Raw genomic sequence first — 17,843 nt, forward strand, 5'->3', positions numbered from 1 at the left:
GATAAAAAGAGGTTCAAAAAGAAAGAAAGAAAAAAAGAATTAAAAAAAGAAAACGAATAAAGAAAAGTATAAAAAAGAAAAAATATATATATTAGATAAACTAGTTTAAAAACGTTAAAAAAGATGGGACGCCTGGGTGGCTCAGTTGGTTAAATGGCTGCCTTCAGCTCAGGTCATGATCCCAGCGTCCTGGGATCGAGTCCCACATCGGGCTCCTTGCTCGGCATGGAGCCTGCTTCTCCCTCTGCCTCTAGCCTGCCACTCTGCGCTCCGTATCTCTCTCTCTCTCTCTCTAACAAATAAATAAAAATCTTTAAAAATATATAAATAAATAAATATTTTTAAAAAGTTAAAAAAGAAAAGGGTAAAAGTTAAAAAAATTTTTAGCAGAAGAAGAGAAAAAAAATGAAAAAGAAAAAAATTAAATTAACTGCAAGACTAAAAAATCACAGGGAGAAAGCCATGAGTTCCGTGCTTTGCTTTCTTCTCCTCTGGAATTCTGCTGCTCTCCTTGGTATTGAAACCGCACTCCTTGGTAGGTGAACTTGGTCTTGGCTGGATTTCTTGTTGATCTTCTGGGGGAGGGGCCTGATGTAGTGATTCTCAAGTGTCTTTGTCCCAGGCAGAATTGCACCGCCCTTACCAGGGGCCGGGCTGAGTAATCCGCTCGGGTTTGCTTTCACGAGCTTTTGTTCCCTGAGCGCTTTCCGTAGAGTTCCGGAGGACGGGAATACAAATGGTATCCTCCTGGTCTCCCGCCCGGAGGAGCCGAGAGCCTGGGGCCCCACTCCTCAGTGCGCCCTCAGAGAACAGCACCCAGTAACTCCATCTGCCTGACCTCCAGCCGCGCTCCGAGCTCACCGAGCCTGCGACTGGTTCAAGGTAACCCTGAGCTGTGAGCTTACTGTCGGCTCTGTCTCTGTAGCCAGCTTTCCCGTTCCAATACCCGCAAGCTCTGCGACACTCAGATACCCCCGATCCTTCTGTGACCCTGCGGGACCTGAGGCCACGCTGACCCCGCGTGGGCTTCACCCCGGTTTAGCCTCTGGAGTGATGTCCCTCAGCGGAACAGACTTTTAAAAGTCCTGATTTTGTGCGCCGTTGCTCCGCCGCTTGCCAGGAGCCGGCCCCTCCCGCCCCGGGGTCTATCTTCCCGTCACTTTGGATTCACTTCTCCGCCAGTCCTACCTTTCAGAAAGTGGTTGTTTTTCTGTTTCTAGAATTGCTGTTCTTCTTCTCTTCGATCTGCCGATGGATTTGCAGGTGTTTGCAATCTTTAGATAAGCTATCTAGCTGATCTCCGGCTAGCTGAAGCAGTCTCAGCCTGCTACTTCTCCGCCATCTTGACTCCTCCCTGGACTTTTTTTCTTAATCCAGCACCAAAGTATGCTGTGAGCATCTATTTCTTTTCTTTTTCTTTTTTTTTTTTTAATGTTTTATTTATTTATTTATTTATTTGACAGAAAGAGAGAGAGAATGAGCACAAGCAGGGGGAGGCAGAGGGGCAGAGGCAGAGGGAGAAGCAGACTCCCCCCGAACAGAAGCTGGAGGTGGGCTCAATCCCAGGACCCTGAGATCATGACCTGAGCTGAAGGCAGACGCTTAACCAACTGAGCCTCCCAGATGCCCCAAGCATACATTTATTTTCAACCCAGATCCAAATTTCCTGCAGTCAGAGGGACAAACTAATGATTCCTCGTAGAGAGACTATGGCTATAATAGTTGTTGGATGTTGGGGATTTCAGGTGCTGCTTCTCTAGAAATTGTGTCAGGAAGGAAAAAAACAGAGATGGCAGTGTGTTCTCTGCCCTGGGAGCACTGTGCCTCTGTCCAGGCACAGTTGTCATTTACAGCATACGAAACACAGCAAATCTAGACCACAGCCAGAGAGAGGGCATTTGCCCATTGTCCCAGTGATATATGCTATGGTAGCAAACTATCCCAAAACTCTGTGGCTTAAAAGTGTATCAAAGCTTTGTTAGAAAAACTCACACCCTTTAAGATTGCTACTGACAACCACTTTTTTTTTAAGGATTTTATTTTTTATTTGACAGAGAAAACAAGAGAGCACAAGCAGTGGGAACTGTAGAGGGAGAGGGAGAAGCAGGCTCTCCACTGAGCAGGGAGCCGGATGTGAGACTTCATTCCAGGATCCTGGGATCATGACCTGAGCAGAAGGCAGATGCTGAACCGACTAAGCCACACAGGCGTCCCCTAACAACCACTTTTATTATATCCCACAATTGTGTGGATCCGCAATTCACATGGAGCAATTCTTCTCTTCCATGTAGCATCTACTAGGGTCACTCGATGGTGTTCAGCAGGTGGCTGAATGACATGGAGGGCCCAAGATGACATCACTCCTATGAATCGAAGGCTGGAGAGCTGGGTTCAGCTGGGCCTCCCCCACCCTCCATGTGCTACCAAGGCCTCTCCCATGTGGTCACTCCAGCAGAGGAATCAGAAACTGTCTTCAAAAAATGTTCAAGATCAATTTTTTGATCCAAATCACAGGGCAAATCCAAACCACAGTGAGATGTCACCTCATACCCATTAGGATGGCTACTGTTACATTATAAAAATTCAACTGAGTACATCTTAAAGATTTGATTGGCTTTATTAATCAATTAATGAGTTGGGCCATATTCATCTAGCCAGAGGGGAGTTCCAAAGTGGTACAGAAAAGAAAAGTTTTTTAAAGGTAGGGAGCAGAAAAAAAGAAATTACTAGCTAAGAATCCATTGTTTTAGGCACAGTCACCCTCCTGAGGGGAATGGAAAGGGTCTATCGGTAAGTTTCCTTCTGTGGACCTGGTAATTTGCAAGTTGACCGATTAAAGGTTAAAACTGTAGTTAGGTTGGGGCTCCTGGCTGGCTCAATTGGTGGAATGTGAGACTTTTGACCTTCGGGAGTGGGTTCAAGCCCCACCTTGGGTGTAGAGGTCACTTAAAAATAAAATATAATTTTAAAAAATTGCAGTTAGGTTAAGGATGAAGTCTTGGTTTACTGAGGGAACTTGGGTAGCTCGGTGGGTAAAGTGTCTGCCCTCAACTTAGATTATGATCTCGGGGTTCTGGGATCAAGCCCCATGTCAGGCTCCCTGTTCAGCGAGGAGTCTGCTTCTCCCTCTCTCCCCACTTGTGTTCTCTCTCTCTTTCTCAAATAAATACATAAGATATTTTTTTAAGAAGTCTTGGTTTACTGACTTTTGGTTAACCTAACTGACACCATTTTGGGCCTGTAGTTTTATTTTTAACACTATTATCCCCCTGAAGAAACAGAAAATAAGTGTCAGAAAGACAGGAAGAAATTGAAACCTTTGTGCAGCATTGGTATGGTTGTAAAATGGTGCAACAGTATGGGGGTTCCTCAAAGGATTAAAAGTAGAATTACCATACAATCCAGTAATCCCACTTCTGGGTATAGATCCAAAAGAATTGAGAGCAGGGTCTTGAAGAGGTATTTACATACTCGTGTTTATCACACTATAACCAGAAACTGGGTTTGCCTCTTGATGGGTGCTAAACCAAAAGACACAACCACATCAAAGAGTAGAAAAGGAAGGATTTCACTTGAAACAAGTAAGAACAGCAGGGATATTTCCCAAAGCAGCATCTCCTTGAACAACACTGGAGCAGTTTTAAGCTCAGGCTCACACATATTCATGGGAGGGCTGGGCCAAGGAGTGTTCTATACGGACTTGGGGCAAAAGTCTTTGTAAGTTAACAATGTCCAGGTTCTAGCTAATAGAAGTCATGAGGCCAGCAAGGGTCAGCATCATTCAGTCTCTGGTTCCAATTAGTCCAGTGTTCAAGTGCTCAAACTAGCTTATATCCTGCAAAAACAACTCAAGAATGTGTGTGAGGTCAATTTTTCCTTTCGAAACAACACTGAGAGTTCTACCACTGAAATCTCGTCTCTGATATGGTTAGGCCTCCATCCAGGCCTGTCGTGGCTGTTTGTTTTTACATTCTTTTCTTCCCTTAAAATCATCAGTTAGTGAAGTCTCTTTTTCTACAGTTTTCACATACCCCAGGAAGTTCTGCAAGATATGAGCTTGGGCGAGTAGTGCTGCTCAGGCACTGATCACAAAACACCTGGGTTCCTACAGTGACTTTTCTTATGTCAAGAAAACATCAGGGAGGGACGCCTGGGTGGCTCAGTCGATTAACCTGCTGCCTTTGGCTCAGGTCATGATCCCAGGATCCTGGTATCGAGTCCTGCATGGGGCTCCTTGCTCAGCAGGGAGACTTCTTCTCTCTTCGCCTCTGCCTGCTTGTACGCTCTCTCTCATTCTCGTTATCTGACAAATAAATAAAATCTTTAAAGAAAAAGAAAAGAAAAGAAAACATCCGGGAGTAAGAATTCCTGTCCCCTCAAAGGTCCTTCTAGCCAGACTAAAAATCAAATTGCCATGTGACAGATTAACAGGAGAAAATCAAATTTAATAGGTGTACCCCAGCGGCATGCACATAGACATGGAAATTCCAAAGATAGGCAAAATGGGGTGGAGATGTCTTTCTGGGGGTAGAGGCCCAGAACATCAGAGGAACGCATACAGGGTGAGAAGAGCAAATGTTTGGTAACTAGATACTTGCCCTTCCGTGCGGATGGGTCACTCAGATGAAACTGATGTGTGTTAATAACTCTTACTCTGGGAAAGACTCCCAATTTAGATTCTTCTCGGTGGTTAAGGGAGGTTTCTCTTGAGCCGGTGTAGTTATAGGAAGACAGATACCCTCTGACCCCACTCCTAGGAGCCATTTCAAGTTGTCCAACTGGTAGACACAGAAGGAATGGCAGTTATGCGGAATGGGGGAAGGGAGAAGAGAGGAGTGTTGTTTCAGGGATATGAAGTTTTAGATTTGCAAGATGGCGAAGTTCTGGAGATTTGTCTCACAACAACGTGAATATAGTAAACACTCCTGAACTGTGTAATACCTCAAAGTGATGGTTAGATGGTGAATTTCATTTTATTTTAAGTGTTTTTCTGCCACAACAACAACAAAAATAAACTGCCAATACTTTTTTTTTTTCCTTTTTTAATCTATTTGTTTATTTTAGAGACAGAAAGAGAGCTGGGGGGCGGTGGTGCAGAGGGAGAGAATCTCAGATGTCCTGCTGAGCGGAGAGTTGGAGCTCTCAGGGTTCTATCTCACAACCAATGGGATCATGACGTGAGCTGAAATCACCCGTGGGAGGCTCAAAAGACTGAGCCATCCAGACGCCCCTGCCAGTTCTCTTAAAGCCCAGATTCAAAGGGAGAGGAACAGAGCCCCACCCCCATCCCTCCATGCCCCCCTAACCCCCAAAAAGAAGAATGCTAAAAAATCTGCAGCCACCTTTACTGTGCTATGCCCACTGCGGGGCACATCCTGTTGAGAGCACCTGGGGGCACAGAGAGCGAGGCTTTATTTCCAGGTGCCTGTTTCAGCCTCCGGGAGAGGAAGGACGTCGGAAGGATGTCGGGAGGCCCCAGGAGAGGTGGGCGTGGTTTGAAACAATGGAGTGGGAAGAAATGGCCAAGCTTGTACAGCCAATGAGAGAAAATGGACTGGACCGCCTCCCTTCCTCATTTTCCCAGCAAAGATTCAGCGAGCCATTCTGCTGAAAGCCTGACCGCTCCCACCCCAAGCATTTTCCTCCCTAAGATGCCTGCCCCCTCCCCCAGCTATCCCGACAGTGGGGGGCTGCGGGCCCTAACTGAATAGGTTGATTGGAACAAGGAGCAGAAGCAGACCACAGGAGACCTTGCAAAGTCCGCAAACACAGGGAAAATTCAGACACGCAGCGTTTAGATAGTCTGGACAATGTGGACATTATAAACGCCGCTCTCCTGAGCAGTGACTCAAAGGACAGCTTCGTGAATTTGCAAAGAGCCCTTTAGAAACGGGGCGACTCAGAGCCCCGTGATGTGTTACAAGGACAAACCCGACTGAACAAAGATCCAAAGCAGTGTTGAATGACTTATTTATTCAGTCCTGCTCTGTGCAGATCTGGGAGGATATGACATCTTTTAAATTGCCTCCCCTGAGCTATGCAATAGCCACGGTGCATGGGAAATGCAAGCAAAAGTTCGGAAAAGAAACCATGTTTTAGGAAGCGGACATCACAGTGTAACCAGAGGAGGGCTTCCCCACCACTCTGCAGACCGCCTGGGTAGCCGGGTCCCTGGCCTGGAGAAATGACGGCCACATCCGGAAAGGAAAACCGGCCTTTTCAACTCCTCCACCCGCTGGCTTCCCAAATCTGTGTGGCGGCCCGCCCTTCCCAAGCCTCAGGTGGGAGATTTCTCACCACGTTTGCTATTTAAGCCATACTGGGGGCATTCTTCTTTTGCTGCTCCTGGCAAAGTGTTTTCCTGATACTGTGTGGGGAGTGTTTGTGTTCCAATCACCACCAGCGGGAGCAGGCTGGTTGTTTTCAGCCTTGCAGTTTGCAGGATTCTCAAATACCCTGGGACTCCTGTTGAATCGTGGTATCATGCACTAGGAAGAAAAAAATATGGTGTTTGTAATGTCTGAGGAACGGAGACTCCAAGCAGAGATATTCCCAGGAGGCCCTCGCTAGAGAATGAGTGCCTCCTTCAGTCTTGGACCCTAGGAGCCTCCCTGGCGCCGCCCAAGTCCAGCCTCGCTCTCCGGCTGCTCTCATTTCCCATTCACTTCGTGGCTCCCCACCCGGCCTTGACACTGCAGGTGGGGAATGCAGTTCCAGGGCTAACCAAGTCAACAAAGAAGAGACCTTGAAGAGGGAAGGGTCGAATAATCAACAGTGAGGTCAGTCAGGGATCCAGTGAGGGGTCTGGTCACATGGAGGGAATGGGTGATCCAAGATGCCAGCAGATCCAAGAAGGATTGGTGGTGACTGACCCACCCTGGGCAGCCGCTAACTGGGTTAGACCCCCCAGTGGTGGAGTGTGAACAGGAACCTTGTGAGATTGGCCCCAGATGTTCTCTTCCTACAAGAAGGCTCAGGACTTTACAGGGAGATGTCCCCCCCGCCCCAGAAAGCTTCCTTCTCCTCCTCAGGCTTGAGTGTCAGTGCTGGGGGGCGGAGGGGCTGATCAAAAGCCCTTGCACCCCTGTGTGTTCTCTTCCTAGCCCACTGTGATGTCGTAAAGCCAAATCAGGTAGCTTAGAGCCAGGGAAAAAGAGAGTGGGAGTTTCAGGTTCCTGTATGCCAATCAATGGTTCACACCAAAGCATGCTTTTCTGTCATGAAACTGGGGGTGTATTTACTTGTGGATGTCCAGAAAATGAGGGCTACCTTCTTGCCTCCCTCTGCCCCTGCATCACCCACATAGGGCCTGGCACTTCCACATACTACCTTCTCTTCCCATGTGCATACCTACCTTTTCAGAACTCATTCCCCTCTTCTGCTTCATGTCTTTATAACCAGCACCCATTCCTCCCTCTCCCCCACCCCAGCTGACACCTTTCATGGATCTTTCTGGAAAACCTGGACATTTTGCTCTGTGCATTTGAAATAGAAGAATATTTGGAGAAAAATAGAAAAAAAATAGAAAAAAATTAGAGCACTAAAATCGTAGACACACAAACTTGACTTTGGATTCCATCTAGCAAGACCAGCTCCTGGGCAGCAGAGCAGAGAGCACTCAAGGTTCAGAAGCACCTATAGCTGCATGTAAAACCCGTGGGTGGCCTTTGTTGCTTTTAATAATATCCGAAGAAAGCATTCCCTTCCATAGGGCTTCTACCAGCATGATGCAATCTCAGAGAATCACTACAGATTAATCATCATTAGGACAAGATCCTATTTCAATTATCCCCTGTGTCGTCCGGGTACATCAAAGCAACTGAGTTCTCTTGCTGAGAGAATTTCATTGGAACCATAATGTGCATAAGATATCTTAAAGTGTTTTAAAGTGTACCGGAAAACAACAAGGGGATAAGTGCTCGAAAGGACAGAATCTTCTAAAGGTTTCTCTAGCCCTCATTCAGAAACCATAATCTTATCTTGTGATGTGGAACGAGGACCGATTGTTTTATTATCATATTTGTTTCTAAGTACTCTGTGATGGAAACAGCCCAGCAGGCTATTTCTTTCAGCCCAAATTTGGCCAGCTAGATGCATTTACCCATCTTCACAACATACGAGGGACCCTTAAGCCCTGGTTAGCAGTGCCGAAGTATATGGAGATCGTCCAGAGAAAGAAATCAATCGTACTATTTGTAGTCGTCCTTTCAATATAGGGAATAGTCTCTAATAGTGGGCTGGACAAAAGGAAAAGCAGGTTACCCCCTGAGAATTTGTTCTAAAGAAAGAAGTTGAAAGAACAAACAGCTTTCTATGCCAAGATACTTTTCTTGATAACAAAAAAAGGGTTGGGGGGGACCTACCTACCATCTGCCAGTGGTCAAATAGTTGAGAATGGGATACTGAGCTTGGAATGAAAGGAATGATATTGGAATGGAATATTCTGCAGCTCTTAGAAACTGACGTTGGTGGGGCATCTCACTGGCTCAGTTGATAGAGCATGCAACTCTTGATCTCGAGGTTGTGAGTTCGAGCCCCATGTTGGGTGTAGAAATTACTTCAAAATAAAAAAAAAATCATTAATAAAAAGAGAAGGAAACTGAAGCTGATGATACAGAGTGGAAATGCAGAAAATTGTTTTTAAGATGTTAAAAATGTCAGCTATACTGTGATTCCAACTGTATAAGATAAAGGGCACATTTGGATACGGAACGGAAAGATATATGGGAAAAAAGCAGTGTCTCCTTTGCAGCTGTTACAATGTTGATTGCATAATAAATAACACCTGGAAAGAAAAGGAAACCACTCAAGTGAGACATTTTCTGTGCCAGGCAGAAAAATTGTTGATGCTTGGGATCATTTCACATTCTTCCTTGCTCTTTCAAAGCAGCCTGTAATCTTCACCCAGATTTGGGGAACACACATTTCTGGGTGATGGGGGTTCTCCTTGCCAGAAGACTGTGTGCCGTTTGGTTATGGAACAGGTGCCTCAAACTTTTCAGGCTTCTTTAAAATAAATCTAAAGTGCATTCGAACCATGTGCTGGTGTGGTTTTTCTGTGACAGCTATGCACAAAAATCTTGCTGACAGAAAATGATGCATTTTTTTTCTTTCTTTCTTTCTCTCTTTCTCTTTCTCCTCCTCCCCCCGCCCCCCCTTTCTGCAGTTCTGCTAAGCCAATATTCTCTAGAATGAGCACAAAACAAATCAAATAACAGCTAAACAAATCGAATAAGAGCTTTTGTACATCAACATCAAGAAGGAGGACTTGCGAGAAATCAGAGTACAGAGACAGATCTGGACAAGAGTGAACCGTCTACTTGTCAAAGCACCTTCTAAATCTGGACCGGCAGAGATGGCAGTGATTTTCTGGAAGGAGATGTGATAATGGATTAAACACCAGCTCATGGGAAGATATCGTCGAATAAGATCAGATCACATTCATGAGAAGTCACATTCAGGAAATATTTTAAGAGAAAGGAATATAAATGTGCTAGAATTAACATGTAAAATATATATGTACTGAGGTTTGTAAACTGTCCTTTTTTAATCAAACTAAAAACAAAAAGCTTTAATCTTTCAACCTTCTTTTAAAAAAAGGCAGTCAATCCTAAATTATTCCTATCTCAATAGCCAAGAGGCTGATCAAGCGTCATTTACAGAGGAAGGCAGCTTAGGAAAATGCCTCAGCGTATTTTCTCAGGAGCCGTGATCTTTGGTTCCCCATCTCTGCCGTGCGTTTATTTCACTGTGTAATTAGTAAAACCACTCAGTTCAGAGATGTAACACTTCAAACTTTTTACAGAGTCTGTGTTCAGTTTAATCTGTCTGTACAAGTTATTGCTGAGAAAGTGATTTCTGACATATACTAGAACTCCATCAAGCTGTATATTACAGGAAGTACATCTTTACATCATAGGTCCCTGAGCAACCTAGCTACCCCTATCTTTCAGGAAACAGCATCAGGGAACTCTGAAAAATATAGAAAGCTCATTTTCACCTTGGATGCTCACATGTAATATATAGGCTGCTATCAAATAAACACTTTTTTTCTAATTCTCCCTAGTAAATGCATAAGAATTTAATATACTTTATAACTAGGCATCTAAAAGCTCTCCTTTTTTTTCCCCTCTATTTCTTTGCTATACTTGTCATCAGAAATCCATAGCCTTTCTTTCCCTTACTAACAGGTCTCATTTTTGTTTTAAAAAAAAAAAAAAGTGTTCCATTAAGCCTATTTCTAAATGATAGTAAGTGGTACTAACAAAATAAATAATAATTTAATAGCCTTAGAAATAAATGAATATATACTTATACAGGTCAAGAAACTTGGTAGGAGTAAGTTGCCTGTTTGTTTACTAATGTTGGTTTCAAGAATACTCAGATTTCTTTGAGTTGGTTGATATTTGGAAGTAGTTCCAACTGGTCAGTTGTCTTCAACAGTCTTTTGCTCCCAGGCTTCCCCCACCATAACCCTCATCACATACCTGGCCAATATGCAGAAAAATACGTAATACTGTAGTAGCCAACTTCTTGAGAATGGGCACAAACTAAAATGTACATGCCAGAGGCGTAATCAGTGTGAGCCACACCATGCTCCATACCTGAGTAAAACATGGACACATAGAATGCCTTCATTTTTAAACTCAAAATTAAGATCGAATTAGCATACATCCCCGTAACGCCAGAGGGAGGATAAGACAGGAAGTGATACAGATAGGAGCTGATTTCTTGTTCCCTGTCTCTCTACAGACAACACTCCCATTTTTGCCAAATGTTTTTGGTACAAGCTATCTTTTCACCCTAAATGAGATTATGTTTTAAATGGCTAAGAATATATTACAGGTATTCTCAAATGAGTGAACCCCAAATCACAAAGATGTGGGTTTTCTAAAGAACCAGATTAAGGAAATACTTACTATCTCTAAAGGATTAGCCATTCTGGGAGTTACCTGTTACAGTAAATATTAGCTCTCCCCCTACATTCCAAACTCCCTCCTTAAGAAAATTAATTACACACAACTTTTCAAGAATTCATCTTTTATTTAAAGGGAGGTACCTCTCTATCTACCAGAATATTAGAAAGTGTCGGTTTTCTCTAATCCGTGTAAATTACAGATTCCACTGGGAGCCCTCCATCACGGATAGTGATGTTTACGAAAACGAAGAAGTGCTTCCTATCCACATGCAAATGTTTTGTAAAATTTTTTTCTGTAAGACCTAAGTGTAATTTAGCATACCACAGTGCTCTGAGGAGGGTCATCGATGATGTACCATTTGTACATAGGTAATACACCTGTAAATCACTAAGTGTTAAGAAGTATGTTTTTATCTTTTTAAAAAAAAATGTGACTCCCTTTCTCATTCTGTTCCGTTGTATTGCGTCCAAAAAGTTGTGTGTAATTTTTTTAAGGTCCAGGAAATGTAAAGAAATTTGTTGGAATATCTGAATTTCTGTAAAAAATAAAAATAAAAATAAGATTTTGTTATTTAAAAGAGGGCTTGGTGATGTGGCACATACATTCACCGCATTCAGTGTCTTCGTCTGGTGAGCCAGTGACAACACCATGATTTGACCAAATCAGCCATAATTCAGAAAAACTCCTTTGTGCGGGGCCCCTGGGTGGTTCTGTCGGTGAAGTGTCCAACTCTTGATTTCAGCTCAGGTTGTGATCTCGGGGTGGAGAGATCCAGCCCTGCGTCGGGCTCCACACTGAGTGTGGAAGTTACTTGAGATCCTCTCCCTCTGACCCTCCCCCACACACTTGCATGTGCACACATGCGTGTACGTGCTCTCTCTCTCTCTCTCTCTAATAACAAGAAAACAAATTAAAAAGAAAGAAAAAAAATCTCCTTTCTGTCAGATTCCATAATGTTCACCAATAGCAGACATTTATTAGGTAGGCAGGACCCTCATTTAGAAGGCATGATTAACATCCCCAGACCTGGGGTGCCTGGGTGGCTCAGTCGTTAAGCATCTGCCTTCTGCTCCAGTCATGATCCCAGTGTCCTGAGATCAAGACCCGCATCAGGCTCCCTGCTTGGCAGGAAGCCTGCTTCTCCCTCTCCCACTTGCCCTGCTTGTGTTCCCTCTCTCGATGTCTCTCTCTCTGGCAAATAAATAAAAATCTTTTAAAAAATCCCCAAACCTCTTCTAGCTGGTATAGACATACCTAAAACTGAATGTTCATATACTCAGCAGAATGAAATCAGCAAGTAACCAGCCAGATTGCTTAAGTAAAACTTGACCTGAAATGCTCAATTAATTGCTCAGTGTCCACTCGGCAAACTGAAAACAGCCATCTGCTCCTCGGCCATGAGCAAGCCTTTCCCAGCTATTCATGTTGAGTGTGTGCTGTCTAGGTGGGCTCCGGTGCCCCCTCTGTCACTCACTATAGGATTCTGAACACCTCTCAGCCTCAGTGTCCTTATCTATAAAATGGATGCAAGTAATAATACCTGGCCCCACCGTGTTGTGAGGATATACATTAAGTTAGAGCATTTTTATGCCTCACTGGTCAGAGATATTCAATGAATGTGAATTCCTTACCCTCTTCGACATTCAAGACCTAGAAGAAAAGAAACACAAAACATGGTTTCTGCTTTCAAAATACTGAGGATAGGGATGCCTGGGTAGCTCAGTCGTTAGGCGTCTGCCTTCAGCTCGGGTCATGGTACCAGGGTCCTGGGATCGAGTCCTACATCAGGCTGTCTGCTCAGCGGGAAGCCTGCCTCTGCCTCTCCCTCTCCCACTCCCCCTGCTTGTGTTCCCTCTCTCGCTGTGTCTCTCACTGTCAAATAAATAAAATCTATAAATACTGAGGATAATTAGAGTGACATCAGCAGGGATTGAAAAATCAGATGCCTAGAGCGGCCAGGTAGATATGTGAACTAACACAGCAGAACAAGACGGGGCAGGGAGTAACGGGGACTGTGGAGCACTAGGAAGCCCAGGTCCCGTCTAAAAAGAATAAATAGCTAATACTCAGTTCTCGTCATTCAATAAACGTGCACTGAGTCCCTCCTGTGTGCCAGGAACTGTTCTAAATCCTGAGAAGATGGTGGTAAACCAGACAAGCAAGATCCCTGCTCTTAGAGGTCTTAGGTTCTAGTAGGAAAAGAGACCATTGGCAAGGAAATGTCAGCCAAGAATAGGTGCCCTCGAGAGAATGAGAACATGATGATGTGAGGGAGACATGGAGAGGCTGATCGAGGAAGGCAGCTGTGAAAACATGGCATTTAAAGTGAGATGGGGGGTGGCACCTGGGTGGCCCTGTCGGTTGGGTGGCTGACTCTTGATTTCAGCTCAGGTCACAATCTCAGGGTCATTGGGTTGAGCCCCGTGTCAGGCTCTGCGCTGGGTGTGGAGTCCTCTTGGGATTTTCTCCCTCTTCTTCTGCCCCTCCCCCAGCTCCCTAAATAAATAAACAAACAAATAAACACAGTCTTCCAAAAAATAAAAATAAGGTGAGATCGGAAGAAAGGGGGGAGGTCCCATGCCACACAGGGGGAGCCACAAGTCAGAGGCTCTGAAGTAGGAATAAGATCACTAGGCTTGAGACACAGTCCGGCGACAGTGGCCGGTGACTGGAGCTGAACCATGAATGAGGTAGGCCAGGATGGCTGGTGCTGTTGTTAAGGGTGAGGCAAAGCTGTGGAAAGCGATGCAAGCTACTTTATGATTTTAAAGATTACTCTTGGCTTCTGCATCTAGTAGTATACACTAGATGCTCTGAAAAGCCTTCTTTACATAATACTCCCAGGACTTGGAAAAACGACAATGAGCTTATTTTTAATACACAGCTTAGGTTGCAAGAAAGTAAGAGAAATCCCAAAGGCATTTAAAAAAGAAGAATAAACTGAAAACTGAGCGTGAAGTATAAGCCAGTGCAGAAACTGGGACTGCCGGAAGGCAAATGCATACATCAGAGTGGGAGGTGGGAGGCTGAGCCTTGGGCCACTGGAAGTGGATGAGCTGAACTTGAGAGTCCCGCCTGAAAGCAGAGCACTTGAGAAAGGCTGCCACCTCCAGACCAGTGCAGCATGGGAACGATGTTCATGCTAGCAAACAAAAGAAGTCTTGTCAAAAATTAAGTCTTCTCATTAGCTCTAGATGGATTTGCTGTGGGAAGCGGGGTAGAAAGAAAAAGAATAGTTACTCTCGGAAATGTTTAACCCATAGATATGCACCCCCCCAATCTGGAATGCAATCTTACACTCTTACACTCTTAAAAAACAAGAAATTAAAGAAATTGCCAGAGCCCTGGTAGCTGGCAAATTCAAATATACACCATTTTGGAAAAAAAAACAAATATACACCATTTTGGAAGGAAAGCATCTTTGTAACATAGGTCTCACCAATTCAGCTCAACAAAGTATGTGTTCACAATTTGTAAGTTACTACACATATGAATAAGCCACAAGAGAGAATCAGCAGAAATCATGAATGACAGACTTACTGCCTCATAGATTTTAGATATTGCAATTACCAGACCCAGTATATAAAATAATCATGTCTTATATGTAAAAGAAATAAAGATGGTATCTACTTGAAAAATATAAAGAAGCCAATAGATATAATCAGTTAGACTTGAAAAGAAACAAAAAATTTCTTAGAATTGAAAAAAACATCATTGAAATTTAAAATATGGTGTATCATTTAAATATAAATTAGGTATAACAAAAGAGAGAACTTGTCAACTAGAAGACAGATCTAAAGAAATCACCCAGAATGTAATACAGAAAGCCAAGACTAGAATATGAAAAGCGGTTCAGCAACAGAGAAGATATATATGTCTAATCAGAAAATATATATGTCTAATTCTAGTAGGAGAACCAGAAAAAGGGAAAGACAATATTTGAATAGAAATTGGCTGAAATGTTTCCATAAATGATAAAAGGTATAAATCCACACATAGGAAGCACAATAGTCATCACCCAAGATAAATAAAAAGTAAATTCAAACATGACAGTAAAGTGTAGACGGAAGAGAGAGAAAGGACCATGAAAGTAACCGAAGAGAAATGTCATACCACCTACAAAGGGATCATTTCTAAACTGATCATAAATTCCAGAGACATGGGGTGCCTGGGTGGCTCAGTGGTTAAAGCCTCTGCCTTTGACCCAGGTCATGATCTCAGGGTTCTGGGATCAAGTCCAGCATCGGGCTCTCTGCTCAGCAGGGAGCCTGTTCCGCCCCCCACCCCTGCCGCCTGCCTCTCTGCCTACTTGTGATCTCTCTATCTGTCAAATAAATTTTTAAAATCTTAAAAAAAAATCCAGAGACATTAGCATATATACACAAAGTGCCAAAGTAAAATAACTCTATCTAAAATTGTGTTTCAGCAAAAGTTATCGAAGACCAAAAACAAAATACAGTCATCTTGAGATGAACAAAGCCAAGGGGATTACCAGCAATAAAGCTACACAGAAGGAATTTCTAAAAATGAACCTAGAAGTAAGGGTCAAGATGCAAAAAAAGAGTAGAGAGCAAAGAATTTGGCATTAGGTAGGTAGGTAGGTAGCATTGTACAAAATAATAATAAAACATCTAATTTACAGAATTTTTAAAAATAACAACTAAAATACTGGATAACCATACCATGTCAGTTGAGAGAGTTTAAGGCATTTATGTTAATTGGAAAGAGAGTTAAGATACAGATTAATAAGTCATAACTAGCAATTGGTTATTTTTTTAAAGATTTTTATTTATTTACTTGACAGAGAGAGATCACAAGTAGGCAGAGAGGCAGGCAGAGAGAGAGGGGGAAGCAGGTTCCCTGCTGTGCAGAGAGCCTGATGCAGGGCTCGATCCCAGGACCCTGAGATCAGGACCTGAACTCAAGGCAGAGGCTCAAACCAATGAGCCACCTGTGCCCCAAATTGGTTATTTATAAAGGGCCAGGTATACGTAACAATTCGTTTAGCCCTCATACCAACCTTATAAGTTAGATACTGTTGTTATCCTCAGCTCACAGATGAAGAGACTGTGGCACAGAAGGTTTAAATAATTTACCCAAGGTCACACAGCTATTGAGCAAAGGCATGGACTTGGCGCAATTCCTCCATCCATCCTTTGGAGCGTATGAAGCTCACATTTGGTGGTTGCCGGGGACCGAGTCCCAGCCCAGGCCAATAGAGTGGTAGCCACTGGCCTGACCACTGCTGCTGCAGGATTTGTAGCCACTGTGTTTTGCCAGTCACGAACCAGATGGAGCCCCAAATAAAACAGGTGTTTCAGTCTCCCAAAATCTGCCTTCCGCGGTGGCTATCATATTGGGGGGGGGGCGTGGTTTGAACCCAAAATGACAAAACAAGAAGCAGTGTTATTACTAGGCAAAAGTCCTCCTGCCGAGAAAGGGAAAATAAGAGCTGCTCATCAATGAAGTATGCTTTTAAATCACCCAGACAAGAGAGGATCTCCTTATATGGCAGCCAAAATCCATAAAGCTAAAGATTTATTAGAAGGTGAAGCTAAGAAATGAAGTAAATGTGTGATGAATTCTAAGTTGTTGTTGGTTTATGCATACGAGTGGCAGCTTTTTGTAATAAAATGCCCCAAAGCTACAAAAGAAAAGTGTAGGAAAAGGAGAAAAAATAAAAAGCACAATGTAAGGGGCACCCCTAGGTGGCTCAGTGGGTTAAGGCTCTGCCTTCGGCTCAGGTCATGATCTCAGGGTCCTGGGATCCAGCCCCACATCGGGCTCCTTGCTCAGTGGGGAGCCTGCTTCCTCCTCTCTCTCTCTGCCTGCCTCTCTGCCTAATTGTGATCTCTGTCTGTCAAATAAATAAATAAGTAAATCTTTAAAAAAAAAAAAAAAAAGACACGATGTAAGATAGAAGAAATAAAACCAAATCAGACAACAAAATAAATAAATGTAGGTTAAGCTTGTCAGTTAAAACAAATTGTTGACATTGGAGTTTTAAAAACCCATCAGTATGCAGCTTATTCATACAGGGGCCCCTTGCTGGCTCAGTTGGTTAAGTAGTCTGACTCTTGATTTCAGCTCAGGTCAGGATCTCAGGGTCCTAGGATGAAGCCCCGAGTCAGTCCGTGCACTCAGCAGGGGTCAGCTTGGGGGTTCGCTCTCTCTCCCTCACCCTCTGCCCCTCCCCCCATGAGGGCATGTGCTCTCTCTCTCTCTCTCTCTCAAATGAATAAATAACTCTTTTTTAAAAAGAGAGATATAGGGGTGCCTGGGTGGCTCAGTGGGTTAAAGCCTCTGCGTTAGGCTCAGATCACAATCCCAGGGTCCTGGGATCAAGCCCTACATCGGGCTCTCTGCTCAGTGAGGATCCTGATTCCCTTCCTCTCTCTCTGCCTGTCTCTCTGCCTACTTGTGATCTCTGCCTGTCAAATAAAATTAAATTAAATTAAAAAACCTTTTAAAAAAATAAAAATTAAATTAAAAAAGAGATATAAAACATGACACAGAAAAAATGAAAATAAAAGAATAGAAAAATATATAGTAGACAAATACGAACCAAAAGAAAGCTATCTTAATAGCAAACCAAAAAATAAAGAATGAAAAATATTTTCAACAATCAAAACAATCCCTACACAATGGTGAGAGTCTCAACTCACCGACAAAATAGTAGAATTCTAAACTTGTGTGCATTTAATAAGATAGCTTCAAAATGTGTATAGCAGAAATGAAAGAATTACAAGGAGAAATAGACAAATCTGTTATCATAAAGAGAGATTTTAACACATTTTTTGCAAATTATTAGTAGATACCTGGAAAATGATAAAACTGCTACATGGCATATCTTGTTTTAATGTCACTTCTATTAAACTCTGTGTACCTTACGTGTTATAACTCAATTTTTTTTAAATGTTAGTC

General features: G+C 43.2%; 1 protein-coding gene and 1 pseudogene across 3 annotated transcripts in view; both read left to right on the top strand.

Moving 5' to 3' along the window:
* Nucleotides 1-11,459, top strand: part of LHFPL3 (LHFPL tetraspan subfamily member 3) — a 567,497-nt gene extending 556,038 nt beyond the window's left edge. For all 3 annotated transcript variants that reach the window (XM_032305396.1, XM_032305395.1, XM_032305394.1), the window contains one exon: nt 9,167-11,459. Coding sequence is in view for 1 of the 3 variants with exons in the window: in XM_032305394.1 (XP_032161285.1) it covers nt 9,167-9,195 (29 nt within the window). In the remaining 2 variants the exon portion in view is untranslated. The remainder of the gene's footprint in view (nt 1-9,166) is intronic.
* A 4,751-nt stretch (nt 11,460-16,210) lies between these two features.
* LOC116568550 lies at nt 16,211-16,585 on the top strand (annotated as a pseudogene).
* Nucleotides 16,586-17,843: the final 1,258 nt, after the last annotated feature.

Source organism: Mustela erminea, chromosome 11 (genome assembly GCF_009829155.1).
Source record: "Mustela erminea isolate mMusErm1 chromosome 11, mMusErm1.Pri, whole genome shotgun sequence".
NCBI classification, from domain to species: domain Eukaryota; kingdom Metazoa; phylum Chordata; class Mammalia; order Carnivora; family Mustelidae; genus Mustela; species Mustela erminea.